The following is a 19,233-nucleotide window of genomic DNA, read 5'->3' on the forward strand; positions in this document are numbered from 1 at the left end:
GGCCCAGTATCCGGTACCTAGCGTTTCATACATGCCGCCTTCTCTTTGTGTCCTAACAGTTTGGGTCCATCACTCAGGAGCTGTGGCTTCCTAAGTTTTTCTCTAACACACTTAACTGTCCTCTTCTGTGAGACTGGAATGAAAGGATTTGCCCCAAAGATCAGACAATAAAATGATGTTTAAGAGACCGTAAAAGTTAAAAAGCACTGGCTGTGAACAAGTTGTTCATTGTATGTGAAATATTCAGACTATGAATTATTCATGGCACTTACTTACAGTCTCTCTTCTGAAATTTTGGCCACTTCCTGGCTTGTTAGTGTTTGATTCATTACTTAGCCCCTTTCCCACCACAAGGTTTAACAAGTGTATCTGTCAGTGCCAAAATAAAATGTTGCCTGTAAACAAATACGCACACTGCCTTGCCTTGCCAAGCACATGGATTTTGTTTCTCCACTTGATAGTGGCCTCTCTTTATAAGGACAGAAACAGGCTCAGAGAGGTCCTCCCCTCCCCATGGCTGATTAGTGTGGGCTCAGGGAGACTGGATTCTGCTCTCCAGACACCCAACATTCTGTCCTGTAAGCACACTGCTCTGAGAAAAACGTATGTTTACAGTGTCCCGGCTAGGGGAACTACTCCAGTGTGCTGAATAAATGCTGAATGAAAGCATTTACTATGACAGCTTAGTGATGGTTACAGTTGTCTTGGATCCCTCAATCTACAGTCTAGGGGCCATATTTCTGTATAATATCTAAATATTATCACAATATACTGAAAGACTCAATATGTTAGCATGTAAGCACACCCTTTCCTCTTTGTGATGGTCTCAACAGACATTTTAAGAAATGTTAACTTGCCCATGTCCCTGGTCTTAGCTGTGAAGTGGACACCTTCAAAGATGCACAGCCAAGATGGCATTTCAGTTGCACCACCTGTGAGCTCCACAACACTGGGAGTTTAAACCCCAGGTCCCCTAGGCTCCCATGGCCTTCACTGAGAAGACGCTAGTGCTCTCCTGGGGTGTTGTGAGGATCCAATGAAATGGCACAGAGGATCTCAGGAAGGCTGGCATGGTATGCCTGGGTAATTGTAAGGCTAGACCTGAAAAAGATTGTTATTTCACTTCATCCTGTGGACCTGGAAATTTACTAGGCTGGCTTCTCCCAGAAGCCAGAGTTAGGAAAACATAACAGAGCACACGGTGCATTATCATTTTATCAAAGTCTCACCCTGCTTTTCCACGTCCCTACCAGCAAGTAGAACCATTTGGTTTCCTTCACCCTCCTCCACCTCCTCTTCCTTCCACACATCTGCTGCCAAACACCCCCAAATTACAAAGACTTTGTCAGTTTTTTTGTACCTTTGTACACTTTACTTGTACTGACTCTTTATATTTTTTTTGGTAACACATCTTTTTAAAAAAAATATTGGCATACTGAATTAAGGCAATGAGTCATATCTATGAACTATTACTAATTTTGAAAGCAACATGAGTACAAGGTTGTGTTTTCTGTCACTGAAGTTTCCTGAGCAACCTCACAGGTGATGCTTGTGGAAGCAGAGGGAGGCACTTGGTACCTGGCTGGCAAGACATACTGGCTGAATGAAGCAAGCCTACCAGGAAACTGTATCCAAATCAGAGTCATGGCGCTTCTGAATGTGGCTTGTCTCTTTTGAATTGCTCAGTGGGGACCCACCCGTAATAACACAGTTGAAGACTTCCATATGGACCCAATACAAAGGGAAAGAATTTTATGTTAAAATTGCCCCAGATTGGTTGTGAGTCTGGGGACAAAAAAAAAAATGTTAAGACATTCCCCCCACCCCAATCTTCCAAACATGGAACTATTCATTAGAACTAGCAATCTTACTGTTGAGCATCATTTTAAAGGAACATACTGGAAAGGAAGATTAAGAAATGTGGTTTTTCTTTTAAAGCTTCACTGGGTCTTGATTAGTTTACAGGAAGACATGCCGGAAGGTATCAGACTGATTGGTAGAACCTATGGAGATGCACAGTGAGGGGAATGTAGAGCTGCATTCCCCATTGTTCATCTGATGGAGAAAGCATTTATAAACAGGCTCTAGCTTATCAGTTTTAATTGCTGCAATTAAACTGTGCTTTGGGATATTTTAGCATAATGTTACTATCCACCATCTCCAATCCTTTCAAGATGCAGTTTAAACCCTGAACCCCTCAAAGCTGGCGACAGACTAAAGCATCCACAGTACTAGTTATAGAAAAAGAGGTGGAAAAACGAGTCATATTTTTCAGAGGTTAAAACAAACAACGTGAGCGAAACAGTTTGGTGGAAATGGCTTTTGTAAAAGGAAACCCATGCTTGGGTTATACTGAAGCATAATGAGATCATGGACTCGGTATTTTAACTTCTAGTGCTGTGGGTGGCACTTAAGATGTCAAATAAAATTTCAGAAATACTTCTCAAGCAGCTCACAATGTACCATGGAATTCTTTAGGAGTCGCACACTATGTGGCCCTGAGGCTAATCTGTCAGCTGAAAAGTATAGATTCTGAGCAAACACATTTGTTCAGTGAGTTAAGAATTAAACTTCCACTGGGTAAAGACAAAAGTAGCCTGGGTAAATTCAGGGTACCCATTTGGACCCATGCTTCTTGAGGCTGACACAATTAAACTACTAGACCAACAGTGATTCTCACCATTTAGAAATGTTGGGACAAAGACTTAAACTCTGAGGACACATCTGTAAAACGAGGAGTAGCGGTGTCTCCCAGCTCCATGCAAGGATAATCTAAGATGTGGCCAGACACCAACAAGGTTGAAGATTAAGTAAGACACTGCGTGCTAAGCATCTAGTCTAACTTAGAACCTGGACCTGTGAAATATTCAAGTATCACAGGGACTCGAATAGCTGAGGGGCTGGGATACAGCTCAGTGGTCCAGCACTCACTTAGGCTGCACAAGGCCTAGCTAGCATCAATCTCTAGTACTCCACTAAACAAACAGAAGACTATAGTAAGAATTTAATATCAACACTGCAGCCACAAAGGATAATCTTGATCTCAGACAGTAGAAGACTATCCCAAAATATTACTACCAACCAAGCAACATATGCAAAAACAGAAACAAAAACACCAAAAATCCCCCACCAGCCATACTGTTGTTCTGCAAGTTTACACATGCAGAACCAAGCCATCTACCCTCGTTAAAAGCCCCAAGCTGCAAGAGAAGTAAAGCAAGCAGCTCTTAGTAACAGCCGCTGAACTCACATCAGGCTACAGGACCACACTTTTTTTTTTCTGGAGAAAATAATGATCATTCCATACAAGTAAAATCAAATCCACAGAATTTAAATAAAATTCAGCTTTGGGGCCAACAAGCAGTCTAGCTATGTACTGTTCATTCATGGCCATTTGCACTGAGCTAGCCCACCAGTGAGATGTGCTAAGCATCAAATTGACTGATAAAACAGGGGCTAGTGGAGAGGGCACAGCCCCGGGCCCCTGAGCTTGGAGGATATAAAGCGCGTTTCAGGTTTGCTGGGGAGTTGTTTCATTTTCCCGTCCATAGTGTGTTACTCACTAAACATTTCCCTTCCTTGTACCCACAGCATATGAACTGGAGTCCACTTTCTGAGCTAATGGTCTGCACAGCATCTTGAATCAGGGAAAAATGATGTAACACATTTCCCAACCGAAGATACACTCACTGAGGCAGTTTTCAAATGAACCGCGGGCAAAGCCAAGCAAAATTCTGAAAGCCATGAACAACAAGAGCCAAAAGACTTTTCCCTTCCCCTTACTGGTTTCATAGAATTATCAGGCTCCAGCCAGGTAGGTATGGAGACTGCTTTCCCAGCCCTCCACTCTCTAACCATGGCCCTGAAACACCTGTTAATGATTAACTCCAAGATGCGGTGTTTGAAGATCCAACCTACCATCACTGCTTCCCCTGAGAACTACATCTGGTGAAGGCGTCTGCCGGGAGCGGGAGCCAAAAGAATCCAGGCTGTCGAAGGAGTCATCTCGGCCGTGGCGAGGAGGAGAGAGGGAGTCGCTGCGTTCAGAGTCCCAGCAGTCAATATAGCCACTGTCTCGGATGCTGCGCTTAGGGCTCTCAGTGTCATCCGTTTCCTGTCCCAAAATACAACGGAAGAATGTCAGCTATGACGGCAACATACATATGTTATCCGGCCTCCAGGGGTCCGCAAGATACTTGCATAGGCAATCGGGTGTGGAAAAGTCACAGCAGCTAGCTAAGGAGGCTAATCAACAGGTGATTATCCAATTCTTCAGCCTTTCTCAGCTGCATCCTTTCAATTAGAAAATCATGCACAACTTAAAAAAAAACAAAAACTCCCAAGTAACTCATATCCCATAATTTGTTTTTTAAAAAGTAGTTAAATATAGAGAAGCACAATGTTTGGATTCACAAGAATGCAATAATCATTGACAATAAAGACAAAACCTTTGACCTGTCTTTCGGAATCCATAACCGCATGTCTCTGGGATGAGACCCTAGTTCAGCGCTGCTGCCCAGGGCTAGGCTATCTGGCAAATGCAGGCAGATTCAGGGCTGTAAAATTCTGGAGCAGCATGCTTCCCTCTCCTGCTACCTTGGAGGGAAATTCCTGCTCTGAAAGCGAGCTGTCTTTCTGAGGCAAAAGTTAAAAAAAAAAAAAAAAAAAGGCAATGAAAAATATGCAAAACGCTTTTCCTGATGCCTCAGAAGAATCCAGGCATGCTCTCTCTCCGCCAGCTCTTGGCGTTGGGGGAGCTGCAGGCACTTGTGGCTGACCCACATGTTCAGAGCAAGGAGAACAATGGCTGCCTTTGACAGCCTGTGATTATAAATTCTTTCCAGCACAAGCGGCACATACTAAAACACTGAAACTCCAGCAGAAGAAAGGTCAGTCAAAATCATCCTCACTCTCGCATTATAATAAAAGCCTTGTTCCTGCCAGTGCCTTTGCACTGGACAATAGTCCAGGCTGACGGGGAAAAAAAAAAAAGGCAGAACAACAACAAAAACTCCCGTCACTCAAAGATAAACCTCCGCTTAATATCCCCGAGACTGTCGCTAGAAATCAAGACTGTAGGTCACACTGGCAGAGGAATATGCTCTATCGGACAAAGTCTGGAATGTTGCCCATAGATTTCCCCGGGGATGCACATGGAGGTCCCCTCTGCGTTCCCAATGGAAAGGGAAAAAAAATAAATCAACATTCTCCGTGTTTGCAGTTTGAGACGCTGGTCTTTTCTGTCTGCGGGGGGGCCCCTGGGAGCCCATGCCTTTGCAGGAAGTGTGATTGCTGGCTGTTTCTAACAATTATGGAGGGGTGCGCTTCTGACACATTCCTACCCTGGGGAGATAGGCATGGGGTTGGAATGGTTATAATTCACCAGGCACACTCAGGTTTCCCATCAGGAGGAAGGAGTGGGCAAGAGGACAGGGGCAGGGCTAGGGTGAAACCCTGCAGCCCCAGCCAATTAATGCCCCTGAAGACTAGGCTGTCAATTGCCTGGGTGAGTCCAACAACAAGACACTAGAGCAGTGGTTCTCCACTTTCCCAATGCTCTGACCCTTTAATACAGCTCCTCAGGTTGTGGCGACGCCCAACCATAAAATTGTTGCTCCTTCATAACTGTAATTTTGCTCCTGTCATGAACTGTAATGCAAACACCTGTCATGCAGGGGATCTGATATCTGACCCTTGTGAGAGGGTCGTTCAACCCCCAAAGCGGTCAAGACCCACAGGCTCAGAAATGCCACTTATGGAAATTAAAGTTAATTACTTGCAGGTCAAAAGTTAACCAGAATTTGGAATAAAATCCAGGCCTGAGAAGTTGAAAAAAGAACACATGACTCACTGAGAAACATAGACCTGAATTAGATAGAGGGTCAAATTTAGCTTCTTTGGGAATACAAGTTATTATTGTAAATTACTCATCAACCAAATGACTGAAATATGAAGCTTACTTTTATTGAACACTTACTATATGTCTGGGTCATGCTTTCTGCATATCATGTCATTTACTCCCACACCCAGCCAATGTGGTAGTTAATAATACCCTTATTTTATAGAAGAGAAAAATAGGAATCAGAGAGTTACTTTAACTTAAGCCACACAGTAAATGATAAATACCCAAAAATAAAACCTAAAATTATTCGTCTCTAGGGATTGGCAAGATAGCTCAAGACTGGGTGCTGCCTGCATCCTTGCATGGTGAATGCTTGCCAGTCTGGCTTATGTCTCCTAACTGATGCTGTTTATGACCAAATGACAGAAGGAGAATGTCACAAAAGAGATGCAAGTTAGGGCCATGGCCAAACGCTTAGCTTCAGAAGCCATAATGGCTGGGTTTAAATCTTGTTAGTTGTGTGATAGGCAACTCATGTTGCCTCATGGGTCTTCATCTATAAAATGGGACATAGCAAAAGATACCCATTCAACAGAGTTTCTGGGACTATTCAACATGTGATATGTGGAAAGTATTCAGAACAGGGGATGATGCAGAGTAAGGACTCTACAAAATATAAGCAATGGCTTTAACTACTATTCCTTCAATGAGGCATATACATTTTAATGTAGAAAGTATACAATATTATACACTGGTGTCAAAGGCAACACTTTCCACCCTGACCTGTTCTTTCTCTACTTATACCTCAGCGCCTTGCAAAAAACAGACAGTCATGGGGTGGGGCCAGCTGGAAGTGACATGCTTACAGGCTGCTTGGTGCCACATGACAAAACTGAATTTTCAAGAGCATAGTATCAGAAAGGCTTTCCATGAAGCCTGGGTCTTCCCCACATCCCCAACTGCAGGAGAAGATTCAAGAAGAAAGAGGGTCAGTGTGTCTGTTCCTGGAGCCTCAGAAGCTGTCTCCCTGATGCTCATGGGAAAGAAAAATAGAAAGCTTACCATGTTCATGACTACATAGTAAGCCAAGATTGAGTCCCCAGTGGGGAAATAAATGGCGAGGACAGTCTGAAAAGCAGAATGTAGGTCACTGTGGCCAACCTGGCCATGCTGGCCTCCCAGGAATGCCACAGGTAAACCAAGAGGCTGACTTGTTAGCCAGAAGTAAAAAAAATATGGCCATCCACTGGACTTCTAGTTTTATTGGTTTCAATAAAGCCACCACACCTTTTTTTGGGGGGTGTGTGTGGCTGGGAGGGCTATAAAGTGAGGCTTTGGGGGAGGGTGGAAATATAAACTAACAAAGACAGGTATGTCTAAGTCTTTCATGGGGTCTAATTGCATTTGTCTGTGCCTTTCATCTTGGAGCACGGTGACCCCTGTCTTCCACAGAGCTCTCAAGGGAAGGCAGGGAAGACTGAAATCAACCCACTGGACCAACTGCTCACTGTTCTGGTGGAAGAAGGTTCATACCGGGAATAGGCGCCTCTGGCCTCCACAAACTCAGGGCTTATTTCACTAATCTCCCTTCTTTCTAGTCCCTCTGTGAGTGTTAATGAGAGCCAGCAAGGGCCCGTGGGTGACTGACAGTATCTAAGACACTCCAGATGCCTTCTCTGGACACCTCAACATTTTTCAGCTTGCTGTGTGATTTATAGGGTGGCTGTGTGCTGCTCCAACATGTCTGAGGTTTAACTTCTCCAACATAAGCGATTCATTCTACTGATACTGCCCAAGTGCCTTCTAGGTCGTATTCTAGCCCCAGGGACACAGCATCATAAAAATAAATCAACAGACGCCTTATTTGTAGGAGCCTTGTGTTCTGATAGGGAAGACCACAGATAAACAGAAAAAGGTAAGATGGGAGAATGAGTATGATGGTAGTGGCTATTTCATGCACTTGTCTCTCCAGGATTTGTTTGCTAGTCACATTTCCCCCTTCTATCTCTTCCTCATATTGATGCCCTAGCCTCTTGGATCAGGAATGGGGTGGGCCACCCATGGTCACAATGACTAGTGTAGAACAGGACAGCCATTCCTTGGAATTATACCTCTGGGCCTAGAGGAAATACTTCCTTACCTGTCCAGGAACTAGAAGCATCTTCCCTGGAGATGCTACTAGCTACATCCCTTTATGTGGATTGAGTTCTTACAGGAAGGAGAATAAACTCCAGGAGAGATGGGGAATCATGAGCAAAGGTCATGGAGAAATAATCTACATGGTTCACAACACTGAGAGTTCCAAGCTCCCTTCCATTTCAGGATTCTTGCTAAGAGCTCTCCACATATTAAGTATAGAGTAAGTACCCTATAGTTACTGATTTTGCACACATTTCCCACTAGAAAAATTAATATTAAAATTTTCTAGTTAGTCCCCTTTGAGGAAGACACAAATTTAATTTCAAATTTATTTCAGCCAGCCTCTGTTCACAGTGTTCAGTTGTCCCACAAAATCTGTCTACTTCTCATCTAGTAAAAAAATATATTTTATAATATATATATGTAGTAGGTAGCCATTCCAGCCTTGGCCTGGAAGTTCCAACACCCACTGAGGCTTCGGTAATGGTCACGCCCACAAGGCAGGGCTGAGGGAGGATGCTGAAGACCCAGGAGAGGCCTCTCTTGGTTCCAGGACCCTAGACGCTGGAGGTAGAGCAAGCAGAGTTCTCCAGAGAACACCGCCAGACTGCGCCATATCTTTCCCAGACCCTGCAACCTATCCCTTCATTTGTAAGTTACCCCACAAAATAAACTCCCTTTTAACTACGTGGAGTGGCCTTGATAATTTTACCAATATCTATATCTATCTATATCTATATCTACATCTACATCTACATCTATCTATCTATCTATCTGCCAAATTAAAGCCTTTCTTTTCCAAGTCTTTACTTGTGGATGGGTATGAATTTGTGGCCAAGTTCAAGTCAATGAGATGTGAGCTGGGAGTTGTTATTGCCCATTTTCTTCTGCTAGAACAGAACGCCACAGACTAGGTAATTTAAAGAGAACTTACATATCAAAGTTCCAAAGTCTGCTAAATCCAATGTTAAGGTGCTGTCATGGAGAAAGACCTTCCAAACATGTCAGAAGCCATTCCCTACCCAGAGAACACGTGTGCAATGGACAGTGTGCCTTGACAACACAGCTGGAATAAGAAACCCACTCTGGCAACCACAGCATCAATCCATTTGTGAGACTACTCGCCACGGCCAAACAGCCCCGAGATAGAATTCCTGTTACCACCACTGCAGTTAAGGTCCAGCGTGAGTTTATAGGGGGGCGTTCAAACCACAGCAGGATGCAGTGTGTCATTTTCTAAAAGCATGCTCAAAGGACAGCCCCTTTCTCTGTTCCTCCTTCCTCCTGACTTGAATGCAACATGACAGGGAAAAAGTCTGAGCAGCTAGCTAGCTTGAGCCAGCAGAGAGAAGCCATGGGCTGAGGATGACGGCTTACGGGACACAAGGGTCTGGGCTTTCTGGCATCGTCCATGTGTAGAACTGCCACACTAGCTCTGGACTGCTTGCTCACACTCAAATCCCACTTATATGAGAAAAAAGAAAATATTCCTTTCAGCTGTTATTTTTTTGAGTTTTTTACATTTTGCAGTTGAATCCAATCATAAGTGAGAGCATGGAAGAATATAGATCCAATATAAAATATTGCCAGTATTTGGATAGACCAGTATTTTCCAGGTCGTCTGTTCTCAAGCACCGCTATGGCATGGGAGTACCACAGGGGGCCATGCTCAGCCTAGCCTCATCACCCCCCCACCCCCCCTTACCCCTCCCACCCCCGCATCATATCCTGTGGTGTTGTCTACATTCACTCCAAACAGAAGCAGCTGCCTACCTCAGGCCACTTCCAGGCAGCTGCAGACATCGTCTCAGCAGGAAGGGAGCTAGCAAGGCAGACTAAGTTCTTCCTCATCTATCAGCAGGGCTGTGAGATTTCAACAGCTTTCAACAGATGACCCACCCAGTATCACCCAAGTACAATTGAATATAGAATAGCCATTTACACGTCCAGCTCCCAACCAGCGATGGCACTCTGAATAGTTATATGAAGATGGAGGGGTAATAGTGAGCCAAGGCAAGAGACAATGGGTTGGGCTTACTCTATGGGTGTATTTGTTTCATAGGTCATGATAAATACAAAGGTTATGCTGTTGTTGTGGTTTTCAGTGCTAGGGACCAAACCCAGGGCCTACTGCATGCCAGGCCAGTCCTCTACACTGAGTACATGCTCAACCCTGCTATAGCCATTATAGATATGTGAGCCAGACTGGCTTTGGGCAAATGTAGAGACTATTAGCTTTAAGGCAGTGGTTCTCAACCTTCCTAATGCTGGGACCCTTTATACAGGGCCTCATGTTGTGGTGACCCCCCAACATAACATTATTTTCTTTGCTACTTCATAACTGTAATTTTGCCACTGTTATGAATCATAATGTAACTATCTGATATGTGACCCTGTCTAAGGGTCATGACCCACAGATTGAGAACCATTGCTTTAAGGAAAGAAGACCGATCTATTAGAAAGTTGGAACAAATTCTTGCCTTCAGAATTAAAATCATGAAGGTCTAAATGTCCTGAAAAATTTTTATTTCCTGTCTCTGTCTCTCTGTGTCTCTCTCCTCTCTCTCTCCTCTCTCTCTCTCTCTCTCTCTCTCTCTGTCTCTCTCTGTCTCTCTCTCTCTCTGTCTCTCTCTCTCTCTCTCTCTCTCTCTCTCTCTCTCTCTCTCTCTCTGTGTGTGTGTGTGTGTGTGTGTGTGTGTGTGTTTTATCTGGGTATATACATGAAGGTCTGAGGAACACTTGTGTACATCAGTTCTCTTCTTCCCCCATGTGGGTCTCAGGTCATAAGGGGTGGTGGCAGCATCTTTACTCACTTAGCCAACTTGCAGGCCCTTTGGATATCTTTGAGTTTTGAGTCTCGTTAGTGGATTTATTTTGTATGGTAGAAAAGCAAGGAAGAGCTGCCCTCAATTATGTATGCTCTGAGACAGCCCTGACCAAAATACAAGGATGATAACTGCAAGTGAGCCTTCCTGCTTTCTGGGGCTGAACCAGTGTTTTGTAGGGATTAACTGTATTGCTGAGCCTTTAAAAGGCAGGCACATACAAAGTATTCTGCTGTTTCTTTAACAAATTCCTACCTTCTGTCAATCTTCCCCACAAGCAAACAAACCAAGTTTTTAATGATATGCCATCAAATATTTTCTCAAATAAACACATCAACCATTTTCTGAGTTTTCAGATCACTCAGATACAGCGATCATCAGACAGACACAGTAGAAGGAAATGTCTGACTTCTCAGAGCCTGTCCAGGGCGGGGGCTGGGGGCTGGGGGCTGGGGCAAGGACACGGCTGGCCTCACCTCACCCACATCAAGGCCCTGACAGGCAAACACGATGACCTTTAGGCTGCAAGTGCAGAGCCAGTGGTTGTTTTTACAGAATGCCACATTGTTTAATTCAAGCATCGCTTCCCCCAGATGCACAAGCCATGAGCTCCATGGTGTACCAAGCCACACACCAACATACCAAACTCGCTCTTTTGAAACTACAGTTGGAGCTGGCTCAGACTTTCTAATCAAAAAAGATGTAACATATAAAACTGAGACTCAGGAGGCAAATATGCTCTGGGTAAGACAAAATGGACCCTTTCTTGAATGTATACTTTGGGTCAGTACAGTTCCGTCATGTGAAACTATAATTATCTTCATTTTAGTAAAGTTTTTATTTTTTTTTTAAATTCTATGTGTGTGAATATTTTCTCTGCATGTATGCCCACAGGGGTCCGTCCGAAGAGGGCATCATATCCCCTGGAACTGGAGTTACTCAAGGTTGTGGGCTTCCACGTGGCTGCTGGGAACTGAACCCAGGTCCTCTGGAGGAGTATCAAATGCTCTCCCCCGCTGAGCACTCTAGCGCCAGCGCTGTAATCATCTTATAAACGTGTTGCTTCCTGCTTTGTCCAGCCCTCCTGGGATGAGGAAGAAAAACCAAGTCACCTTTCGCATCTGAGCCAACAGTCCTTCAAACTCCTTCAGGTTCAGGGTGGTCCCACTGTAGGATGCACAGCTGTTTGCCGCTTTCCCCAGCCAATAAATGGTCACCAGCACCTATGGAACAGAACAATGTGTAAGGGTGGGAGGTTTTGTCCTGAGGAATGATACTTCAGCATGGGGCTCAGGAACCCTCCAGGACAGCTAAGTAGGAAGGAACAACTCAGCACCACTGACTTGTGAAAACCAGTCATGCGGCACCCATCAATGTGAGATCGCGGTAATGGGAACCCAATGCTGTCTCGGTTGACCCAGACACACGATTCAGTCAAGCAAGTCTCCAGCTCTAGGGAAAAGGAGGTTGTGAGAAAGTGATCTCTGAGTGAGCAGGAAGGGGAAATAAATCCTCCAAAATGACCCTCTCATCAGACAGCATTGTTCCACAAACCCTTTGGAGTCTTTACCCAGACAAGCGATGCAGGAGACTGTCAGCTCCATTTGAGATGGGTTCTTTCAGAGCCCCTAATTTCCACTTGTGCGCATGGAGAACCTACTGGGGTGGATGGCAAAACTCCCAAAGGAGTGATAAAGGTTACTGAGTGCTCCACGGCACAGGATCAACATAGTCCATCTAAGTGACATCAGAGTCAGCGATGCCCAGAGAGTGGGACCTACCGGCCTCTCCCATCAGAGTGTGGCCACATCCCCATTAATCTAAGATGGGAAGATTTTAGCCTTAACACAGTTACTATCAGTTAAACAAACTTGGATGCTGAGGACTATTCACGGATATCCAATGGTCTGAGGTTACTGTCCTGCATTCATGTTGTGCTGTCTCTCCAAAGAATTTCCACAAAAACAAACATCTTCTTTAAGTTGGAGAAAAAAAAAATCAGGGGTTGGCTAATGATATGCTCCTTAGCTGAATCACAGGGATGAGAAGCCCATGTAAAAGCCTAGACTTTATGTTCACATTATGTCTTTTTTGCTTCGTCTATGCTGGAAAGGACTTATTGCACTACCTTCCCCATGGTGGGCCAGAAAATGCTCTGGATAACAGGACATAGACATATGGGTCCAGGGGGCCATGGGCCCGAAGTATAGCTATATGCATGTGTATTATGATGCGGTTCAGTTTCCTTCCGCTGTGGGAAACTCTTACATCATGAATCCTTCAAAACTTCCAGAAGGACTTTTATTAACTGAGTTCTTACAAATAAATTCCCAGAGAACAGACAATACCGAATGTAAGGACATTAACTAGAACCGTAATATAACTAATGTGTGCTGACTGCGATCCCATCTGGGCCACGAATGGAAATGGCTAATGCTAATGTTGAAAGCGTTCACTGAGTGTGTTAAGAAAATGAACCGCCGTAGAACACAAGCTTTTATTCATTTGTTTCTAGACTGAACTCTGATTAGAGCAAAACCTCCAAATCTACTTTTAGCTTGCGCACAGTTATTAACTATTCCATAAGAGATGCATATACATTTTCCTAAGAAAGAATCTTTCTAATGAGGCCTATCAGAGGCACTGCATTTAGCTAAATATCAACCTTGGACCATTAAAAGTCAAAAGTATACAAACTTAGAGAGAGATGTCAAAACACTTACGTTTTTTAGCTTTCGGCTATAATCAAGGTTCCTAGGTCAGGAAAGTAAAACAAAACATTATTAGAATAGCAGTTTCTTCAGTGTGGTCTTTCCTTAAACACCTTAAAGACACACTTGCAAAAAACACATAAAATAAAATCAGAAGAATATTACAGGCTTTCTAAGGCCTATGGCTGGTAGTTTCACTTGTAGGAAAAACAATAAACAAACAAACAAACAAAAACCCATAGGAGGACCAGGTAGGATTGAAGTTTTGCAGGATGCCAGGAAAGGTAAATGCTTTTTAACATATGAAAGATGAGAATTCAGTTTTAAATTGGGACTATTTATATTTGAATTTACAAACTTGATTGTTGAATATACTGTCTTGAAGAAAATTTGACCACATCTCCCAAGTCTTCTTCATGCAAGTACATTTAATACAGGTCTGACAACTTAGTGAAATAGACCTGAAAATACATGAATAAGAAGCCATATTATCTAAATGGTTTCTCCCTACCCCACCCCCTGGCTACAAATTAGAATGAAAAATTGGTCATAAACAGGAAAATATGCATGCTATTTTTCAAATGTATGCACATGTGTTAAAACACACACATAATGTTTATTCTCTAACTAAAACTCACCAAAGCTCTGACTATTCACACCATGAAATATCAAAATATTTCTAAAGGTATTTGGAAGCTCCATGAACACATCAACAAATAAACATTAGGAAGGGGAATGCTGGATTTCTTTTCTCTGGTCACTTTGGTAAGGTGTAGGGAGTAGAAATTCCATTGTTTAAACTAGCCGAGAATACTGCAAAGCATTTAGACCATGAATACTTGCTGCTAGTGTATTCTAACAAACTAAGTGTGATGAAGAGGTGGACAGGCTTAAGCTATTGATATTGAAGGATCAGTCAACATTAGTCCCACTCTGTGGAGAGCAGCACAGGATCCAGGGCTTCAGTTAAGACAAGAATCCATTTAATTTGCATTTGTTCAAGGAAATGTTTCTATACTTTTGAGTTTAACAGGAAAGCAATGGCATGCTATTCTCAGCTTAAATATCTTCTAAGGTTTTTTTTTTTTTCCCATTTAACAATGGAAAGATAAAGAAAGATCTAAAATGTCTTAGGAAAACAAGAATGTGGAAAAATAACGACCATTTTTCTGCATTGACAATAAAAGTTCACTGACTGTAACTGGGTGCTAAAAAGTTATATGTGGCACACAGCAGGACCTCACAAAATATCTGTAGAGGGGTTTTCTTGTAACCACCAATTATTTGGGAATACTTCCCATTTCTTAAGGAGACTTCCTGCCCCAGGAGCCATCCACAGCCTCTCCACATTCCTGTGTGACTGTGTTGATTCCCTGGACGGTCTGCACTGTGTCCCCCTCTGCGCTGCGCCCCCCTCCATGCTGTGCCCCCCTCTGTGCTGTACCCCACCTCCACGCTGCACCCCACCTCCACGCTGCGCCCCCCTCCTGCACTGTGCTTCCATTTCCATCAAAATTGTCTGGCATTCATTACAGGTAGGGTTCATGCAATTACACAGACATTATTGTAATAATCTGCAAGGTTTTTCCTCTTAATTTTTTTCCTACTCAAGTTATGTTTGGACAGAAAAAGTAAGAAAAAATACCTTACTTAAAACTAGAGTTTTTTGTTTTGTTTTGTTTTGAAAACAATTAAAAAAACCCCACAAATTTCCCCCATGTATCTCCTTGCTGATGCTTGTCAAAATGATGCTCTCCATCTCTGCTGTGAGCTGCTCAACTCTCAAGAGAAACCAGAGAATTTCAATGGTGCGCTACAAAATCAACACTTTAAAAACGAGTCCCCAACTAGTGCCAAAAAGCAGAATCACCTATGAAAACATTGTGAAGCTAATAGCTTAGTCCACGCTCCACTCCTACGCTCCTGCTAAACCCAGAAGCAATGCCTTTCTAAGCTCCACAAATTAATGTGTGACATAATTTTAGTATAAATTCTTTATGATTTTCCAAATGCCAATCTGGTGAGACAATCTTCCTACAAAATGATTCCAAGTCCAACCCCCATTGTCTGTGATGACTGCTCCCACCACACCTGCCCGTAAGCACAACCCTCCACCCTCACTGGGTCCTTTGAAGCACCAACAGCTTCTTCCTCCTTGGCCTCTTACTTGCTTTGCCTCTACCCCAAACATCCAGCAAATCTCCCCAGGGCTGATGCTGAAACGCCACTCCTTCAGATAGCCTATCCTTGACCCCCTCCAGATGGACCACTGGCTTCCCTGCCTCACGATTTTATGTTCTCCTCAGTACTCTCCCTCCCTAGAGTTACTTCCTTTCCTACTCACTATATTTCTAAGTTGTTGACACTGCAGTGTAAATTCAATATGATGATGCTGGTCATCTTGTTTGTGTTGTCCTCACAGGAGCTAGTGAGTAAATCTTTGTTCAATGGCTGAATGGAGGGACAGAGATTAAGGAAAGGTGATGGGGAAGCAGTATCTAGAGATTCCAGTGTACAAGGGAAGGGCATTTTAAAAAGGGAAGGAATGCAGAAGAAATGCAAAAGGGGAGGTAGATGAGAAGACAGTAAAGAAGGGAAGAGAGGTGGGAGGCAGAGGAAGGAGAAGACAGAAAAAAGGAAAGACCAAGAGGACAAGAAAAGATGAAGATGCCGCCGTAGTAACAGGGAAGGTGACCACTTGTGACTGGTCTCAGTGACAGTCTCCCGGCCTGTTGCTTCCTGTGTCTCTGAGCTAATCCATCCTTTTAGAAGTTGATCCCTTTGTCTTCCCAGGTCTACAATGACCAAACTTTACTTAGAGTCACATTCCGAATGATTTGATCTGGTCCTCCTCTGCAGAGGAGAGCACAGTGCTAAGCAAAAGCTCTGAGCAAGCCAGAGGTCCAGGCAGCTCCAGACCCGGAGCTCCGCCCACATTTCTGATCCCCCTCACTGTCTCAGATGAGCAGTGAAGAGCTGAGTTTCTGTTTTCGTTTCTGAAACAAACTAGCCTCAGAATGCTCCTGCTCTGGTAATTGATTGTTTAAAGGTAGCCAAAAATTAAAAAAAAAAAAATTAAAAAGGAGCTAAACCACCAGAGTAAACTTGCCTTCACCCTCCAAGCAACGTGTGTGACTATTATTACCTGTGGCGTTGCACAGTTGCTATTGTTTCTTACCAGAACATGAGGTAAGGCAGAACATAAAGTGATTTCCCAAAGTGAAGACGAGCTTAGCAGAGGCAGGATTTAGGCTCGGTAACAAATGGAGCCTAAGATGGTTACAGTGAGGACTGTGGAGGCATCTACAGTGAAATATTACACCTTTTGTGGAGTTTGTCACTCAACATCCACTTTCCATGAGAAACACTAAAGAACGGCACATTAAAAACACAGAAGAAACTTCAGATCATCAATCATGGCTGGCTCTCCTTGTTCCCAGCCACACTTCATGAAATCCACTGTAAACTTCCCAACTTCAATTCATTCAGGAGTTTCAGGTTTCCCATCATCGTATTATGAAATCAAGGTCAGAGAACAGAACAACGAAAGTCCTCTAAACGGTGGCTTCTTTCTTTCCCCTTTGTGTTCTTCCATAATAAGATGGCACTGCCCCGAACTATCAAATCCCAGATCCCCTCTACTCAACTCAGCTAATTGGGTTTTGTTGTTAGTACTGTTGCTTGCCCTTACGAAGCCCTGGTTTATTTGGTGTATGCATTATGTAAACCAGGCTGGCCTTAGTCTTGTAGAGATCCTCCTACCTCTGTTCCTAAGTGTTGGGATTACAGGATATGGCATCACAACTTACTTTTAGGTGTTTTTTTAAAAAGATTTATTTTTAAATTATATGTATATGTGTGTATCAGTGTATGGGTATGTGTACATGAATGTAGGTGCTCACGGAGGCTTGAAGAGAGAGCTAGATCCTCTGAAGCTGGAGTTATAGGAGGTTGTAAGTTGCCTAACATGAGTGCTGGGAATTGAACTGGGGTCCTCTGCCAGAGTGTTACCTCCTCCTAACCACTGTGCCATCTCTACAGCCCCAGGAGAGAATCCAGCTTGTTGCTGAACCATACTCACACTACATACTATTTGAATCAAATAACAAATGCTTTATGTGACATCACAGGCTCTGCAGAATCTCCGAACTACAGGCAACTTATCTTTGCCATCTCATAAGGATGGATCTTCTTACTCTGGTCATGAGCTATCTCCTTATACAGAAAATCATCCTATTGCAAGAATTCTTTGCCCCCAAACATGCTTCACTAGACAGATATAGGTAGAAATGGCCAAAATGCCAATGACCAACCTCTGAGAAGCTTAATCACTTGGGAGATCACTTAATCACTTAGTCACATGGGAGAAAATGTCTACAAGTGTAAATGAAGGAGCCAGCTCACCTTACTCCACATCATCAACAGCGCTCAATCTGTTTGTGTCTGGTACAGTTTGCCAAGAGCCTATTCAACTGTCCCACTGGAACCAAAAACAGGGTTCCCGTCTAAGGCACACAGATTTTGTGCACATTTCTCTGTAGCCTCACCGCTAAATTCTACTTAACATTTTCTCTTCTTCAAAATTCTGGTTCTATATGCATTTGAAAAATCATATTAGTTCAGAATCAGAGCTCCACACAGAGGACAAGATACTGTGTTCTGTTGTAAAAGCTTGATTTTTTTGCTTGTGCATTTTTATTTTATTAGGAACATGTAATCTTCTACCTCTTAGAATTTACAACATCCTCACAAAACTGCAAACTGAAACATCAAGGGTTTCCTTTAAACATAAATCAGGCATTACTCACTTGACAGTGACTCTGCTGGACGTATCCTGGAGGTCACTTGGGTCAAAGAGTTGAGATTCTTTAAGGCCAAGCTCTTTACAGCCCCTCAAGAATAAGATGGTATTGTCCTGGAAGGAAGCAAAGAAGCCCAAGTGTTATTTTAGATTATGATGTCCCACTTCATCAATAGTCCAAATTGTTATTGTCAAGATGCCAACCATAATGGCTGCTACAGTCACATCTAAATTATGGTGTGTCACACAACAAAATTGCAGTTAGGAAACACCAGAATAAACAGACACTTCAGGTTTCCAAAATTCTGGGCACGCCAAATTCAATTTTCCCTTTTGCTTGATACATCTGTAAACAACTGTAAGTCAAATGCTGCTATACAGGGAACTTAGCATTTTTTTTTTTAAGGAAGAGTACTTTAAACAGACAGGTATTTTCCATGACTTCTAAATTGTTTCCTCACGTCTCATTGCTTAGAACTTGGTATCAATAGATAATTTAACAATACAATTAGAGAAGGGGGAATGGCTTAGTTGTTGGGTGTTTGCTGAGTAAGCATGAGGACCCGAGTTCATATCCCTAGAGTCCAAGGGAAAAACCAGGCATGATGGAATATGCTTGAAATCCAAGCACTAGCAAGCTGGAGGCACAAGGATTCCTGGTGGTTTCCAGTAATCTTCAGGATCAATAAGAGATCTTGTCTCAAAAAAATAAGGTGAACAGTTGTGTTGGTTTGAACGAGAATGGTCTCCATAGGTTCATATATTTGCAAGGTTAGTCCCCAGTAGTGATACTATTTGGGAAGGAGGAGGAGGTGTGATCTTGTTGGAGGAAGTGTGTCACTGGGGGTAGACTGTGAGGCTTCAAAAGATTCCACCAGTCCCAGCGTGCTCTCTCTGCCTCCCGATGACAGGTCA

At 43.3% G+C, this 19,233-nt stretch overlaps 1 protein-coding gene across 13 annotated transcripts in view; it reads right to left on the minus strand.

The window, feature by feature from the left end:
• Limch1 (LIM and calponin homology domains 1) overlaps positions 1–19,233 on the minus strand; it is a 316,282-nt gene that overhangs the window by 75,784 nt on the left and 221,265 nt on the right. For 10 of the 13 annotated variants that reach the window (XM_036200115.1, XM_036200124.1, XM_036200125.1 and 7 more), the window contains 4 exons: positions 18,326–18,432; positions 13,530–13,560; positions 11,919–12,029; positions 3,919–4,114 (listed from right to left, as the gene is read on the minus strand). In XM_036200115.1, coding sequence (XP_036056008.1) covers positions 3,919–4,114; positions 11,919–12,029; positions 13,530–13,560; positions 18,326–18,432 — 445 coding nt within the window. Of the gene's footprint in view, positions 1–3,918; positions 4,115–4,455; positions 4,635–11,918; positions 12,030–13,529; positions 13,561–18,325; positions 18,433–19,233 lie in introns of those variants that run through there. The other 3 variants (XM_036200127.1, XM_036200121.1, XM_036200120.1) reach the window with 1 other exon arrangement.

The sequence above is a fragment of the Onychomys torridus genome, chromosome 10 (genome assembly GCF_903995425.1).
Source record: "Onychomys torridus chromosome 10, mOncTor1.1, whole genome shotgun sequence".
Taxonomy (NCBI): domain Eukaryota; kingdom Metazoa; phylum Chordata; class Mammalia; order Rodentia; family Cricetidae; genus Onychomys; species Onychomys torridus.